The sequence below is a fragment of the Balaenoptera acutorostrata genome, chromosome 2 (assembly GCF_949987535.1).
Source record: "Balaenoptera acutorostrata chromosome 2, mBalAcu1.1, whole genome shotgun sequence".
NCBI lineage: Eukaryota > Metazoa > Chordata > Mammalia > Artiodactyla > Balaenopteridae > Balaenoptera > Balaenoptera acutorostrata.
The window spans coordinates 12,038,049-12,055,811 of NC_080065.1; the positions used below are offsets into that span (position 1 = coordinate 12,038,049).

At 45.0% G+C, this 17,763-nt stretch overlaps 1 protein-coding gene and 1 non-coding gene across 2 annotated transcripts in view; one reads left to right on the forward strand and one right to left on the reverse strand.

Moving 5' to 3' along the window:
- The window catches only part of ANKRD33B (ankyrin repeat domain 33B), an 87,902-nt gene that overhangs the window by 32,120 nt on the left and 38,019 nt on the right, over positions 1-17,763 (forward strand). The window contains exon 2 of the mRNA XM_028168031.2: positions 15,615-15,744. Within this exon, the coding sequence (XP_028023832.2) occupies positions 15,615-15,744 (130 nt within the window). The remainder of the gene's footprint in view (positions 1-15,614; positions 15,745-17,763) is intronic.
- On the reverse strand, positions 12,613-12,685 carry TRNAQ-UUG (transfer RNA glutamine (anticodon UUG)). Its single transcript has one exon. It is a non-coding gene; the product is annotated as a tRNA-Gln (tRNA).

Genomic DNA, 17,763 nt, shown 5'->3' on the forward strand with positions numbered 1-17,763 from the left:
AAAGGTTATAATTTAAATTTTTACATTAAAAAGAAAATCAAGTTGCAAGGCATTAAGGAACACCTGGAGCACAGACATCCTTAAGCCCAGAATGTTCTGTTGAAGCTGTCTGTCCTGACAGCCATGAGTCAGACAGACAGATGTCAGTTTCAATTACATCTTAAATCACAAAGGAGTTGCCAGGTCAGTTAAAAAAGACGAGTGGGGAGGGCACATATTTAATGACTATTTTGGAAATAGAAAGAAGAAAATGGGGAGGCTCCCCCCTTCCACCTCTCCTCTCACCTGAGAAGCAGGAGTTTAGAAGGAAAATCTGCTCATGACACATCTTGCTTAAGACCTTGAGTGGTTCTCCATTAGCTTCAGGTGCAATTCAGACTCCTTAGCCCATGTCAACCCTTAGGACTTCATGAGCTATCTTCCCCTCCTGTGTGCGCAGCCAGGTAAATCTACTTGTAACTTCCCCCATTCCCCACGAGCTGTCAGCTCCCAGCCTTTGCTTGTCTGACACTTGGACCACCGTCCCCGTCCTCCCTGGCACCCTGGGATTCCTGCCTTTGTTTGGCTAACCAGGCCCAGCTGGGTGGGTGCCTTCCCCCAGCCTGGACCTGTTTCCAGTCCTCTGCCCTCTGTCCCCTGGGGCAAGGCTTGTCTTCACTGTTGACTTTCCTGTCTCCTTCCTCAGGCTGAATTTCCTAAGGGGTAGGACTGTCTGATTCCAAAGTTCATCTTTGTCTTCTCAACACCCAGCCCAGGTACCTGTGGACCATCGTACCAGCTTGTTGGATGGGGACCGAATGCTCCTGGTTGGGGGAGAGGGAGTTCTGGAAGCAGTGCCACCCCCCTCCCCTGGGAACCTGCTTTCCATTGCATTTGTTCTATTACATACATTGTAGGGCTAAGAGTCGATCTATAAGGCAAATTACAAACCACAGAATCTTGCTATCTCACATTCTCTCTGTGACTTCTCCATCCCAGCCCAGACAAGAGGATGCGATTCGCCCTGGTGAAACCAGGGATGACTCAGGGTGAGGGATCAGGGAGCAGGTGGCAGACAAGACCACTCAGGGGGCATTTGAGAGGGTACTGTTGGCACCTGGGCCGGGACCAGGTGAGAATTTGATACATGTATGACAGGGACTGGGCATGACAAGAAAGTGGACACACCTCCCCACAAAAAGAAAAACCAATCAAAATTAAAATTAACAGGAAAAGCAAGCTGAGCTCTGTTTCTGAGATCCCGGAAGATGTGACCGAGAAGTCTGTACCCTAGGCTCCCAGGTGTAGCGATAGCAACCATCACTGTCCCTCTGAGAGCCCCAGCCTGTGCCCCGGGGGCCCTCACACTTTATGTCCTATGGACCAGCCGTGGGCTTGTGAAAATGTAGGCTCTGATTCACTAGGTCTGGGCTGGGGCCCAAGGGTCTGCATTCCTAACAAGCTCCCAGGCGATGTTACTGCTAGTCCAGAGACCCCCACTTTGAGTGGCCAGGGTCGACCCCGAACCAATCAGAACACAGTAGATAGATTGTTTGGGGGAATAATTACCCAGGTTGTTTATCCTCCATCGATTGGATTGGATTGTACTAAGTGATGCCACCTTCTATTGTGACCCAACCCAGTATCTGTGCATTACAGACCTAATATTTGAGGAAGAAATGGCCTTGAAAAACAGTTGTAGAGTTTTATTATCATGAGTAGAACGTACCTACAGCAGAGAGCCTACAGCAGAGCAGCTGGATGGGAGCTTTGGAGCGAGAAGCACTTGGAGTAAGTTAAACGTCAACGAGGGTTTCAATTCTTTGAGGCCAACGTAGTAGACAACTTGGATTTCTTTCTTGAAACTCTATGGAGGGTTTTTGTAAGAAATTCATAAAGCTGCTCATAATCTACAGATCCTGAAAGGTCCAGTTTGTTTTTCATTTACTGATTGCTTGCTGGACAGTCAATTGATTTAAACCCTTCCCAGTTCTTTCCGGAAGAGGGTAAGCAGCAGCTTTCTCTTGTTTGTACTGTTTGCTCCCAGCCTACGAACTTGCCATTTACTGCAAGCAGGAGATTGGGAAGCTTTATCAGAACTTTTCTTCCTTAAAAATTTAAAATTTTCTGATTACTAAATAGAAGTAAGTTCATGATAGGAAAAATGGGACTTTTTACTACAGAAAAGTATAAAGAAAAAGATGTCACCTATATGTCATCAGCCAGAATCAATCACTACTGAAATCTTGGTGCATTTCTTACTAGTTTTTTTTTTTTTTTCATGCATTGTTGATGCAGAATTTTGCAGGCTAGTTTATTTAAGTGTATATATTTTTCATTTTTAAGTTAAGCCTTTCCTCATGACTGAAATTCTTTATATACCTCATTTTTACTAATGTTTGATAACATATAAGATTATATAATAAAAACATGTTCTTTAACTTTTTTAAATTTCAAAAGGAGAACATTTTTGAAAGAAGGAAAAAATAGCATTATTCTCATATTTTCTGAGAATGTAATGAGTCTGGATTTAAGCCCAAAAGGAAAATTTTCTTAGCTGGTTTGTAGCATTAATTATCTCTCTCTTGTAACTAGCATAATATCTAGTAGTAGCTCTTCAATGGCTGATTATTAATGAAATACTAGTGTATTTTATTTAATTATGTATTTCTTTATATAAGCATGTATTCAACCTGAATCCAAGGATCCAGTTCTCAGGATGAATTTATTAACATAAATTGTCACAGACCTACTAGAGAATGGACTGGAGGATACGGGGAGGGGGAAGGGTAAGCTGGGACAAAGTGAGAGTGGCATGGACATATATACACTACCAAACGTAAAATAGATAGCTAGTGGGAAGCAGCCGCATAGCACAGGGAGATCAGCTCGGTGCTTTGTGACCACCTGGAGGGGTGGGATAGGGAGGGTGGGAGGGAGACGAAAGAGGGAAGAGATATGGGGACATATGTATATGTATAGCTGATTCACTTTGTTATAAAGCCGAAACTAACACACCATTGTAAAGTAATTATACTCCAATAAAGATGTTAAAAAATAAATAAATAAATAAATAAATTGTCTTAGTACCTGTGGGCTTCAGAAGACTGTGATTGGATTTTGGATAGTCTATCCTTAGGACTTGCTGGTGTTTGTATTACTTACCTAATGCGGCATGGCATCACCCCCAAATATAGTGGCTTAAAAGAACAATTAGCATTTATTTTCACTCACAGTTCCCGAGGCTCAGGAATTCAGGGGCAGCTTGGCTGGGCAGTTTTGACCCAAGGTCTCTACGTGAGGTTGCTGTCAGAGGTTGGCTGGGGCTGTATGAGCTGAAGGCTTGACTGGGGTTGGAAGACCAGGCCCCTGGTGTGCGGATAGGTGCTAGGGCAGCGCGCCCCGTGGGAGCTCGTTCTCACTGGGGAGGGTGGCTTCTGCTCCAACTGGTTTTCTGTATTTTGCTCTTCCAACTGTTCTCTCTCTTGAAAGGTGTCTGCTGAGCTTTGTGTATCCATTGTAAAACTTCCAAGGCTAACTTCAAAAAGATTAAGTAAATAAATGGTGAGAGGAACATGTTATTATTGATGACAATTGACCTGCCTTCAGGTCAGCTGTTAGTTAACAGGTGTGGTTTTCCAACACTGAATACTTGTGAGGGGACTATCTGAAACTCACAGTCATTATTGGGAAAATTAGACAATCTTCTGAGATATATACCCTTTGCATTAGGAGTATATAAATGAATTAGAATTAGGAGTATTTGGAGATATGTGTGTGTGTGTGTGTATTAAAAACTGGATTTGAAAAGAGACTATAGTTGAACAAAGTAGTTTCCTAAAATCATTAACAATCTAAGATTATAAATCCAGTGATAGTAAAATTCACATTGTATGCAAAATTTAATCCATAGGGAAATTATTTTGAATTATGACAACCTTGAATTTATCCACTTCTAATCTAAAGATAAGCCCTGCTGCTGAAAGAATTCTGCTGATATAATTTTATATGTTTTGTCTTTAGTAATGTTTGTTATTTCTTTATTTAAAACAGTTTATTAGGCATCTCTTTATTTAAAGCAGGAAAGCATGAATAAAAATTAAATATCCCCTGTAACCTCACTGCCAATATGACTTTATTTGTATAATGAAAAAAAGTGAGTGCCTCGAAAGGACATTGAAACAGATCCCAAATACATAATACAACTTTGAAGGCTCCTCTCTCACAGTTTGTGGATTGAAGGTGGCCAGTTAAATTTCTTATATCCTCTTTCAGAAAAATAAAAGATCTTTTATGAACAGTGCCATTGCAGGAGCCATGCACACATTTTAGAAGTTCACACAAAAAGAGGTCATATCATACACCGTTGTCCCTTGGTATCCGAGGGATATTGGTTCCAGGACCGCCCCCCCCAAACCACAATCCACGGATGCTCAAGTCCCTTATATGAAATCATGTAGTATTTGCATAGAACCTACACAATCCTCCTATATACTTTATTATTTTTTTAAATTAATTAATTAATTTACTTATGGCTGCGTTGGGTCATCGTTGCTGAGCGCGGGCTTTCTCTAGTTGCAGCGAGCGGGAGCTACTCTTTGTTGCGGTGTGCAGGCTTCTCGTTGCAGTGGCTTCTCTCGTTGTGGAGCACGGGCTCTAGGCACGTGGGCTTCAGTAGTTGTGGCACGTGGGCTCAGTAGTTGTGGCTTGCAGGCTCTAGAGCGCAGGCTCAGTAATTGTGGTGCACGGGCTTAGTTGCTCCGCGGCATGTGGGATCTTCCTGGACCAGGGCTCGAACCCGTGTCCGTTGCATTGGCAGGCGGATTCTTAACCACTGCCCCACCAGGGAAGTCCCCCTCCTATATACTTTAAATCATCTCTAGATTATGTATAATATCTAATTCAACGTAAATGCTATGTAAATAGTTGCCAGAACACAGCAATTCAAGTTTTGCTTTTGGAACCTTCTGGAATTTTTTTCCCAAATATTTTCCATCCGCAGTTGGTTGAATCCAAGGATGTGGAACCCGTGGATACGAAGGGCTGAATGTACACTGTTCTGACCTGTGGTTATTATTATTTTTACTTAATGCTACCCTGTGAAGATCTTTCCACATCAGCTCATGCATTTTAGCCTCATTCCTATTGGGGGTGACATAGTGCCACATAGAGTGTGTGTTTCATTAGCCCATCCTCTCCATGTATAATTTATCTGGGTTGTTTTCAGGCTTTTGCAGGTACAGATCCCTTGACGTACTTTTGATGTCCCTAAAATGAATCCTTCTGACCGCTTTCGTTTTCTTTGAATGTGGCTGTTGTTTTCATGCCTATATTATTCAGTCCCGAATCAAAAGCACCAGCTTAGAGCGATACTTACCACACTAAAGGCAACTGTCTTCTTTGAGGTTTTCTTGGGACCTCAGGTCATTTCCTTACTTGAAGGTGGAAGTAAGATAAAAAGCCCAGAGCTCATGTCATCGTGTGTCAGCACCTCGGTTCAGAGTAAGTTGAGTACTTGCTCGAGGTGGGAGGTTCTGACACATCTCAGGGGCATTTCATTCATTTAGTAAATGCTTATTGAGTGTCTTGCAGACATGGGGCACTGGGGAAAAGTTAAAAAGATGTGGTCTTTCTCCACTTGGAGCTTCCCTCCCAGTGAGGAGTGGAGTGTGCAGGGGAGCCCAATGAGAGCATCAGAAGATGAATAGAAAAGGGCTGAACCAAGATGTAGAGGAGAATCGGACGTGCAACAGGCAGGCTGGGTGATGGGGGCTGGAGGGTGGGAGGAAGGGCACCCCAGGCAGAGGTGCCTGCACGACCTGCAGAGGCTCGGAGGCAAGGAAACTGAGGTAGGGGTAGGGACAAGGGATGGCTCTGGGGAGAACCCAACCACGGGGACTTGATAGTTCAGAAGCCCTGGGTGGCACCACGCTCAGGCACTAAATGGTACCCATGGAACAGTGGTTTCCCGGTTGGTGGACTGGCCTCGTGTAAAATGTTTTTGGAATATGTGGCATGATATGGTTACCAAATTTTTATTTTTCAAGCTAAGAAAGAAATTAAAAAGATAACCCTAAACTTCCTATCCCTGTCATTTTTATAAAGGAAAGTACGTTTTATGCCCAATCAAGTGGCAAAGACATAATCTTAAAGGACAGTTCCTTCCAAGGAAAAAATAAAGAGTAACTATAGACACATTTATAAATATACACTACTATGCATATTATATAATAAGTTATGTTTGGATAGGGTATGTTAACTGTGATAACATACAGCCCCAAATCTCTGGGGTTTAAAATAACCAAGTCCTGCTTCTTGTTCATTCACGCTCTTGCGGGTTGGCTGGAGGTGATGGCGGGGCTCTGGGCTCCGTGCCTGCACACACCCAGGCTCCGAGAGAGACATTCCGGCTCTCAGCTTCAGGGAGAGTCAAGGCAGAAAAAGAAAAGGGAATGTGGCAGGTCCTGCACTGTCCCTTAAAACTTCTGCCCGGAACTGACACATGCCATTTTGCTTGCATTTCACCAGCCAATCAGAGAGTCCAGTCGGAGGTCAAAAAAGAGTGATAAACGCAATTCTACCACGTGGCGGGAGGAGTAGATGATGTGGGAACTGTTAGCGATGACCACAACCAGTTGTCCTTGTGTTTTTGTTGTGCATCTAGTTTTTGTTGTGTGCCTTCACCAGCTCCTTCCTGGCCCATCACATACTTGGGTGAGTATGCACCCTCTACATGCCAACGATAGCATAAGTGAAAGAGAATGGAGAATGTTCATAAGGACATCTTGGAAGAATCCTAAGGCTTACTCAGGACAGCAAAACACACTAGGTGGTGAGCTTCCAACTATTTATTTTTCTGCTAGACTCTGAGTTCATTTATTATTTATAGCTTGACATTATTGAGGCAACAACTCTCCACAGCAGTTCCCTTTGCCCCGTTCTAGGCGACAAAAGCCTATTCCTGGCAATCTAAGCACGTCTTAGGGCATCTTCTTAGGACCTATTGTCTCATTAATGTCTCATGAAAAATTTTAATGTCGATTACATGTTAAAATCATAATATTTTGGCCATGTTGGGTTAAATAAAATGTTACATTATTAAAATAAATTTCACCCATTTCTTTTTGCTTTTCTTAACATGGCCACCAGAAAATTTTAAATATGTGGCTTACATTTGTGGCTCCCGTTATATTCCTGTTGGATAGTGCTGACTGCAAATATATAAAGAACTCATGCTGATCAATAAGGAAAAGAAGCCAATAGGAAATGGGCAGAGGACATAAATTATTCACTGAAGAGGAAGTGAGGATGGCCAATACACATATTGATTAGATCTGCAATCTGACTGCCAGTCAGGAGAATGCAAGTTAAAAACACAATAGCAATGTATACGCATGCAGTTGGTGAAGGTTGAAAGTCGGTGTTTACTCACAGTATTGGGTATTGATGAGAATGAAGAGAATTGTAACTTTCACACACTAAAGGGGGCGTTTAAGTAGTTGCAGTCACTTCGGAGAGCATTTTGGTACATGTTTTACCCACAGCTCGTCCACTTGATCATGGGGTTCTCACCAGAGAGGCGATTTTGCCTCCCAGGGGACATTTGGCAATGTCTGGAGACATTTTTGGTTGTCATAAATGAGAGTGAGGGATACTACTGGCCTTTAGTGAGTATAGGCCAGGGATGCAGCTAAACATCTCACAATACAGGGGACCGCCACTCAAGCTCAAGAGCTATCAAAGGGCCCCCAAAGGAAAATAGTTCTGTGGTCCAGAAACCCTGACCTAGGCGTGGATTCCAAGGTTGCCCTAGCCTAGGTGCATCAGGAGATACAGATCAAAGTTTTCATTCCAGGGCTCCGTATTTACAATTGGGGGAATTTGGAAACAACTTAAATGTCCGTAAGTTTAAGGGATAAATGACTAGTGAGGGACCCCCCCGCAGAGGTACTTTACTAGTCACTATGTGGAAAGATCTCCCATCCAGCACTGAATAAATCAAGTTGCAGGCTCACATGTACGTGGAAATACTATTTTCCATAAATACTTAAAATACAAAATAGTACTTTATGTTTTATGTATTGTGTATAGATGCATGCATGCAGAGTAAAAATTCAAAAGCAAAATCAGGAAGGTTAACCCATCAGCACCAAATAGTGGTTGCTTCTGGGGAGAAAGGTACACGAGGGAATTACTTCTGGAATGTTGACTTCGGACAGAAGTTTGAAGAAATTATGACAAAATATTAGCTTTTGTTATTGTAGCCGATGAGACATGGGTGTGTGTTATATTACTTTCTGTTTTAGTTTTCTCAATATTGGATTTTTTTTTCCACGATAAACACGCCTGCGTACTTGCCGAAATGCGCCGCGGGGTCGGTAGTACCTGATGCAAGCCGGTGGTTAGGCGTTGTGCCTTGTTCTGTTTGGTTCCCCAGTGTCGACATGGGCCCTGGCACAGCTCAGCCCATGTAAGTGTTTGCTGCACAAGGTGTACATGGGCTGCTCTGTGGGGTTCCGTACTGTGTGCTGGCTGCTGAGAGGTGCTCGGCCACACCCTGCAGTGCGATGACCCCTCGGGACCTGCCTGCTGGCCAGGTGGTCACCCCCAGGCCCAACCCCTCCGCAGCAGACCTGGACATGCCCTTCACCCTCTGAACTTCTAATGGCATATTGCAGAGAGTAATCCAGCTGAACATACTAAAAATCACACCTCCAGTGTCTTGTGTGTGTTCAAAGGGAAACAGATGTCATAGCATGTAAATTGCATGCAACTCTGAATGCCTGGGGAGACACTGCAGAGCGGAAGTCTGCTGTTTTGGGCTTTGCTGTTGGGTTCATTCGACAACCCTGACTCAGCCGGGAAGGGTTTCACAACACCATTTCGTAGTTCAGTGAAGTGTTGAAGACCAGCAATGGTGGGCTTCCTCACAAGCGGCATGTTTTAGGATTCTCCACCTTACAGGGGGCGCCCTCTCTCACGATCATTCCAGGTTAGGCCCATGGAAAGGATTTCCACCTGTGGAGCTGGGCTTGTAGCCTCATTACCCACCATTTTTTCTGTAATACATTGAAATAATGAACTGATGTCATGGGAAAATAGAATTATTAAGGCTTTTATAAGATACCCCTTCCCTTTAGAATCTCGGTGGGAGAATAGCTTAATTAGACGGTCGGAAGGTGTTTTCAAAAGACTGTCAGAATGGAAAATCCAAGTCAGTCTTGCGCTGGTCTGTGTGTCTGCATCACGGAGCAAGGCTGAACCGGGAATCCAGTCCCTCATGGGGACCTCATCCCTCTTACTGTGACCAAATGGTATAATTGTACCATTGTATTTGCTGTGATCAAATGGTATAATTTATTTTCATGCTGGATTCCCATCTTCATCCCCCAGTGGAATATCCTTTTCTTAAGTCCCGGTATTAATTTGCATCGTCTTTCAAGTTAACAGAGGGAAACTTTGCTGCAGTCTTAGTGCTAGAAGGCCAGCCTAGTAGCTGTTTTATTACGTCTGTCTGACAGATTTTCAGGCTCACCAACAGTCCTCCTGAGATTATGGGCTTTGCTGACTACCTCCCAGCAGCCCCTTGACCTCATCAGCTATCCCAATTGTAAACATGTCTCAAAGAACCCGGAAACAATCCTCAGAGTAAAACGTCCTGTCACACACATTTGCAAGAGTGTTTTTGTTTGTTTGTTTGTTTTGTTTTTTTGGGTTTTTTTTGGCCTCACCGTGCGGCACTGTGGGATCTTAGTTCCCTGACCAGGGATGGAACCCGGGCCCCCTGCAGTGGAAGCGTGGAGTCCTAACCACTGGACCACCAGGGAACTCCCTGCAAATGTTTTATGAGATACATAACACCAAAGCCACATTTACAGACTGATAGTTTCGATGAGGATTATTTAAAGTCTGCAAGTTCCGGCATTGTTACTGTGATAGTTGCTGGACTCTTTTGCCTTCCACCAAATGTGCAGGACTGATGCCCGTAAGTGTACGTGCCAGGCTGGGGTTGGGCAGTGCCTGCTGCCCAGACGGTCCCGGCCATGCCCTCGCCATTGAATGCGATGGTGCAAAGTTCAGATCCGCTTACCATCTAGGAAGAAACTTTACCGAAGCCCTAGTCCTCGTTCATTTATTCAACAAGTATATGTCAGCTCAGCTATGTTCTCAGAGCTGGGGACCTGGCAGTAACCAACATAAATCAAATTTTCATCCTGGAATTTACTTTCTTGTCATGGTGGTTAATCATAAATGAGATTGAAACAATGGCTAACGCATTTTACCCAACAAATTATGCCCACAATAGCGGTGACGCATGGTCACCTTTTAGAAACATAGTGTAGCTTAAGAAGACCAGAATTCTCAAGTTCTTTCATAAAGTCACATAAACTTTTCCCTGCCCCCGTTGGTGGTATTATTATGGAGAAAGGCATAGAAATCAATCTTCACGTAGCTGAGTTTACTCTCGGTTCTGAACCTAAGAGTTATACAATGAATGGTGGAGTTTTTCCTCACAGTCGGAAATGGGCAGTGTCCTGTTTCTTCTGTATGACCAGGGGAATTACTCTATGTGGGGTTTGTACGTGCATCTTGGTGCCTCAGTCTCCCCCTTGTTTGTCACATCCTGTTTCTTTTGCCCACTGCCCCTCTCCCCTCTTCACAGATGGTTCTTTTTTTTTAGTTGTTCACAGTTGTTGTTATAAAACTGTATTTCCTCATGAGACTGTTGTTAAACACCGTGTTTGCTTTCTTGTTTTTCACTGTGAAGTAAAATCGTGTAAGTTCCTCACGAATATGGCTTTGTTTTAAAGAATTCTAATGGTACCAAAATGGAGTGAAAAGTGAAATGAGTTCTCTGAAGTGTTCCTTCCCCAACTACCCTGTATTAATCAGGGGTCTCCAGAGAGCTAGAACCAGTAGAGAGTGTGTGTGTGGTGTGTGTGTATCTATAGATATATAGAGAGATACATGGTTAGATATATATATATATATATATATATATATATATATATATACACACACATATATTGATTTTTAGAGAGATACAGCTATATAGTTAGTGAGATTTATCCATAGCTGCCCATTTATATCTGTATCTCTGTATATGGCGGTGATAGAGACATTTATTTTAAGGAATTGGTTCACACAATTGTGGAAGCTTGGGCGAGTCCAAAATCGGCAGGGTGGCCGGCAGGCTGGAGACCCAGGGGAGAGGTGTAGTTTGAGTCCAAAGGCAGTCTGCCAGGAGAATTCCTTCCTGCTTGTGGAGGCGGGGGGGTCATTCTTTTTCAGTTCAGGCCTTCAACTAAGTGGATGAGGCCCACCCACGTCATGGAGGGTAATCTGCTTTCATCAGCATCTACGGATTTAAATGTTAATATCATCCAAAAAATACTGTCATAGAAACACCTAGAGTAACGTTTGACCAAATATCTGGGTACACATAAAACTAACAGACCTCTATTCCCCTTTCTTCTACAGAGGATGCTAATTCAGTATTTTGGTGCAATCCTTCCAGATGTTTTCTGTGCATTTTCTAGCGTGTGTGTGTGTGTGTGTGTGTGTAGTGAGAGGTTTAACACACTTAGAGGATGATCCTTTTTCTTCTCCCTCCCCTTTAATCTGTTAATGTAATAAATGATGTTGCTAGAATCCTAGTGTTACATCATCCTTTCTTCCTACAAGGAATGAGGTTTTGGCTTGTTTATCTTTGGTTTTTCATGTACAAATGCTTACAATTTTTAAGCAGAAACATCTCAACTTTATTTTGTTATCATTGCTCTGACTTTTCCACTGTATGTAGGCTTTGAAAATTAGGGTTGTATTTCGAGGGCCTAGAGTTTCGAGCTGACCTCTCAATGGGGGCTTCCACTTGTAGGTAGCTTACTTTTTTTCCCCTTAATAATAATATTTTATTCTCATGAATGCTTTGTTTGTAATTTAAAAAATAAGCTGTCTGTGGCTTCAGGGAACCACGTGCCAGTGGGCTTCTGATGATTCGGCAGGTGGACAGTACTTTCCTTTGTGACAAGTCCTTTGTTAAATGGTCTTGGGAGGCCATGGTCAGGGATTGCTAAAGATTGTAGCTCCTCTCCCAGCTTCTTGTTGGGGGCACCAAGATGACCCAGCCAAAATAGAGTTTAAGTTATAGCTAAACACTAGTTTTAAAAATGGAAATGTCAGCCGTTTGGAACAGATTCCCAGAAAATAGGTGATAAGGGTAATGATTTTTAGTAGTAATGGAAGTCTCTGTGGAGACTAGAGCTACTGCTTCTGTGTTCAATACCATTTTATCCTGAGCCCTTAAATTGCATTATCTATTTTTTTTTTCCTGATAATCTTCATTTCTGACCTAAGGTTATGCCAAGATTTCCAAGGCCACCATCAGAAGGGGCTTACTCACATTTAGGGAAGGCTTACCTTAGGGGCTGGAAGGGGCTGTGGTTCTAGAACAGACCCCCTTTTGATTGGGGTAGGAAGAGGTGGAGGTGAGGCTGATTCCAAAAGAACCAGGAACTTCAGGAGCCCTGGAGAGCATCCCTTTATTTATTACCTGCCAAAGGGAAGTCTTCCTTTTAACCCGGAATCCTTTTTTTTTTTTTTTGCCACACCACGTGGCTTGCAGGATCTTAGTTCCCTGACCAGGCATTGAACCTGGGCCCTCAGCAGTCAAAGTGCAGAGTCCTAACCACTGGACCGCCAGGGAATTCCCTGGAATCCATAATTAATGGTTGGGTGGCAGGATTGGTGAAAGTAGATGTCCTTTGAGATGTTTCTGAAGGGCGGGTTTGAAATATGTGTTAAAAAACTTTCAAAATAACTCTTGCCTTTAATCCAGAAATATAGCTTCTAAGAATGTCCTCTGAGAGAATAAGAAATGATATGCACACAGCCTCAGCTCTAGGAATTTTCATTGCGTGTTTGACTCATAATAGAGAAAAACAGGAAAAAAATCTCAGAGTCCAAGAGTAGGGATCCATTAAATAACTAAGATTCCGCAATATGTATGATACCCAACTGCCGCTGGAAATGTTGACACAGAATTACTTTTATTGGTAGATGTTGCTGTATATTCCTGACAAACATATAGGAAATAATCCTGTGTTTTGGTTTAAAATTTTTTTTAAAAGTGTGAGAGAGTGTGTGTGTATGTGTGTGTGTGTTTGTGTGTGTGAGATTGTGTGTCTGGACTGAAAATTTTTTTTCTAATCTATGTTTCTGGATTTTTTTTCTGTAGTAAATATGAGCTCCTTGTGGAATTATATAAAAAGGAAGTGGCTATATTTTGTACAACATGCCTCATTTATAAGTCAGGAGATGATTGTAGAATGTTTGAGAAATACTGTCATCCAAAGAAACTCAAAGTGAGATTGCAGCATTTACGATGTGGGGAATCCCAAGTTTTCTGGACCATTTATGCAGCAGTGAGCTGACGAGTTAGCTGGGAGGATGCAGGTGTTGGTGGCAGTGACCTCTGGTTATCAGAGACACTGAAAGCTTAGAAGTAGAGCCTGCCTGGGCTGACTCCATGCTTGTTTCTCCTTAAAATTAAATTATTGTGAAACATTTCATTCTCTAGATAGAATGACCTATTTCAAAGAATGCACAAGCAGGAAGGTATTAGATAGCCTTTACTATAGTCACAGAATTATACAGTTCACTTTGCTGCAGTATGCATGTCAGTGTTAAAAAATGAATGGTATTCTCTAAAACTTTAAAAATTCTAATATTTGACATTTAATATATTGCGAGGGCAACTAGGAGCCTTATTGAGATAAGCGTGAGGGGTTGCCCATGCCCTCTCCTCATTCCATGAACAATTACATTCTTATTAAAAATCTGGTAAAAATAGAGCTGGGCCACTGTGGGATTGCCCTAAACTTAAGGTTTGCGTCCCCGAGCGCTGGTGGGTGCAGCTGGCAGGGCTCAGGGTCACTTGATCATTAACTCTGGATCTTGAATTCTTACTCTGTGTTGAATTTTAGTATCTCACTGAATCCCTTGTTACAAGGTGACTTCATCAGCTTGGGATGCTATAACAAAATACCATAAAATGGGTAGCTTAACAACAGAAATTTATTTCTCACAGTTCTGGAGGCTGGAAATCTGTGGTCAGGGTGCCAGCACGTCGGGTTCTTGTCCTGCTTCCTGGTGCACGGTGACCACTGTCATCACCTGTCCAGCATCTGCAGAAAAAAACACCCTGTGGTGTTTTTTTTTCCCTGATGTCAAGCGTTTGGGTTTTCTCTGACACCAAATCCATGTCGCTTTTCCACACCAGTTCTCCAATTCTCCGACACCAGCGGGGTGTCTAACAATTCAATTCAATTCTCACACTATCTAGAGTCAGCAAAGACCCCATGGGTTAAGGGCTCAGTCCCCCAAGACTGCCCCCAGCTCAGATGCCAGTCGCAGGACCCACGGGCCACCTTCTGCCTGACCGGCTATAAATTTGGGGTTTCCCGCAGCCCCTCCTCGGGTTCAGTAATTTGCTAGAACGACTCACAGAACTTGGGAAAGTGCTTTACATCCTGCCGCTGCTTTATTATAAAGGCTGTAACTCAGAAACAGCCAGATGGAAGAGAAGCACGGGGCCAGGCATGGGGGAGGGGTGCGGGGCTTCCACGCCCTCTCCCGGCACCTCCGTGTGTTCTCCAACCCAGCAGCTCTCTGAACCCCGTTGTTTAGGATGTTACGGGGGTTTCATTAAATAGGCATGATTTGCTCAGCTATTAAGTCATTGGCCATTAGTCCTTGGACTCAGTTTTCCACCCTCTCCTCCCCACCCCCGAGGTAAGAGTAGGCGTGGGAGGGGCTGTGGAGCTTAAAGATCGAACCTTCTAATAAGCTCTCCTAGAGACCAGCCCCCATCCTGAAGCCACCTAGCACCCGCCCTCACCAAGAGTCATACCGTTAGCATGCAAAGAACCGAACTCTGCGGGTTTTAGGTGCTGTGTGCCAGGAAAGAGGGTCACCACAGCCCCACCCGGTCTCCCTGCTTCCACTCTTAGAGTCTGTTTTCCACCCAGCAGCCAGAATGGATGCAGATTATTGACAGCGGACTGCCCCAAATGTTCCCCATCTCGCTCAGAGCAAACTCCAGTCCTGCCCTGGCCACTGAGGCCACCTGTGGTCACCAGCCTCCAGGCTGGTCCCTGGGCAGCCGGGCGTGGCCTTCTGCCTGCCCCTCCCCCTCCAGGTCCCCTTGGCGTCTTCCCCCACCTCCTCGGTCTGTGCCCAGCGCCCCATCTCAGTGACCCCGCCCTGGCACCTGTTCCAGACCGAGCCGTGTGGCCCCGAGGGCTCACAACTGCCCTGACCCAGTCTACTTTATCACACATTTACATCTTAGGTCTGTAGTTGATGCCTCTTCCTCCCGTTAGAATGGAATGCGAACACCCCGAGGGCGGGGTCTTTGTCCCCAAAGCTGCCAAGCACAGCACCTCGCTCTCCTCAGCGCTCGGCACACACCTGCGAATGGACCGTGGCCAGCTGCTCTGACCTGGTGCTGAGAACCGGGACCGGGTCCTCACCTCTCTCCTGCCCGTCCTGCCCAGCGGGGCAGGGGATGCACGCTGGTGTTGGGTGGCGATGCTTGCTCTTCCCCTCTGACCTGCTTCCCTCTTCATTTCTAGACCGGCCTCATTGTCGCCTGCTACCACGGCTTTGTGGATACTGTGGTGGTCTTAGCAGACTGCCCCCACGTTGACGTCAACTGGCAGGACAGCGAGGGCAACACGGCCCTGATCACGGCTGCACAGGCAGGTAAGACCCAGCTTCCCTTCCCTCCCAGGCAGTGGTGCTGGGGGCTGCACTTGACCTTGCTCCTGAGACTGACGGCAGAAGGATGTAGTTGATCGGAGGTCGTGCTTTACTGCTAAGAGGGGCAAGGAAAGGGCTGAAGGTGGGTGACATTCTCTTTGTGTGTTTGCGACAGTGTGTTGCTGAGTCCAAGCTCATACCCCTCTCTGCATGACAGGCCGGTCAACCCAGAGGTGAGGTGTTAGGGCGAGGAACAGTGACTTTATTCAGAAAACCAGCAAACCAAGAAGATGGTGGAGGTTGACTAGTGTCCCAAAGATCCATCTTCTGCGAGTTAGAATTCAGGCTTCTTTTATACTAAAAGGGGAGGGAGTGTGGCTGGTTGTTGGAAACTTCTTCCTGCCAGAATCCTTTGTTCTTGCAGCTGTCTGAGCAGGTCTGGTCACAATGTTCCTATAAACCTCCAACAGGACAGTTGTTGTTTTCTGTTTTGCAACTTTTTATCTCTATGTGAAAGGAAAAGTGTTACACCTTTCAAGGTCAGGGCCTCCAGAATGAGCTATCCTGTATATTTCAGGCTATAGGCAACATTCTTTTACAAAAGGTGCAGAGCCAGCATGACTAAGAACCGGGGACAGAGCACAAAGGTGAGAGCGAAAGGAATAGACCTAGTAGGGAGTCAGGTCTGCTGTCTGTTCCAAGTGCAGTTTACACACTAGTGCAGGACTCAGTGTGGGGTAGAACTAGCTCTGAAACTGCACGAAGTCTTTGAACACGAAGCTGCACCAGAAAACCAGCTGCACATCCCCTCCCCCACAGCACTGCACCCAACCCTGTGCTCCCGGGATCCGGGAGATGCTGGTGAACTCATGAGTGGAAGAGGCACTAGTGACAGTTGATGTATAAAAGTGGACATGTTTATGAGGTAACCTTGCACTTGGCCTGGGGATGTAAAGGAAACCAGGGGCTTCTTGCGGAGAGTGTATCAGTGTAACAAGGTGAGGCTGGTAGTGAGAGTGCCTTGTAAAGGTGTGTTCATCTTTCAAGGTGTTCATCTCCAGAGGTGGTCCTTACGCCAGCATTGCCAAGTGCCCTGTGCACAGCTTTCCTCTTCTGCAATTGTACTCAGACATTTTGGGGACAAACATGAAACTGTGTTTGTCCCTTCAGAACTGCACTTCCTTTGTAACCGTGGTACTAACCGGGTTTGTAATTGCCCACTTTCAAAATTCTTGGCCTTCAAGATTACGTCTATTGCATCACTCAGGTTCTCAGTTTCCAGCAGAGAAGCTACTTCCGGCTGAGTGAGGAAGAAAAGGCGTTTGTTTATTAAAGAATGTGGGTCACCGTTGCTGAGAGTTGTTGAGAACCAGACTCAGGGCCGGGATGCTGCAGAAAATGCCCCAAACCACACAGCATGTTGATTCTGGAAAGGGAATTTCTGCCGCTGCCACCCAAGGGGGACTTCCCTGTCCTGTGTTGCATCACAGGCCCCTGTGTCTAATCCAGCGTGGGTGACCGCGGAGCCCAGGGGAAGCAGAGACTCAGCATCTTGCAGTTTCGTCCCCGTAACGGGAAGTAGTCTGTGCTCACCTGCTTTTCAATCGAGATGCCTAAGGCAGAAAACCCCCCAAACTTAGCCAGGTGTCAGGGCTGTGCTCACACATGTCTACCTCGTCAGGTGTCAGGGCGTGAAGCTTTCGCTCCACGGAGGCACTCCAGACTTTGAAAGCCCAGGTGCACAACGTCCTGAACAGCAAAAGAGTGAAAGGATATTGTGAGAGGCGGTCAGTGACTGTGACCTTATCACTCATTACCTGCCACTGGCCAAGAACCTGGGCAGGGAGCAGGGGTGGTGAAGTGAAGGGCACTTCTGCCCTGGAGTAATTGTCCAGATAAATAGCCATCTGATGGGGCTCTGATGAACGGCTGCGCTGGGAGCCTTGGCGTGAGAACACCCCATCTAGCCTGGTGGTTTGGGACAGGGGTCGTGGAGGCGGGGTGGGCATTGAGCTGGGCATT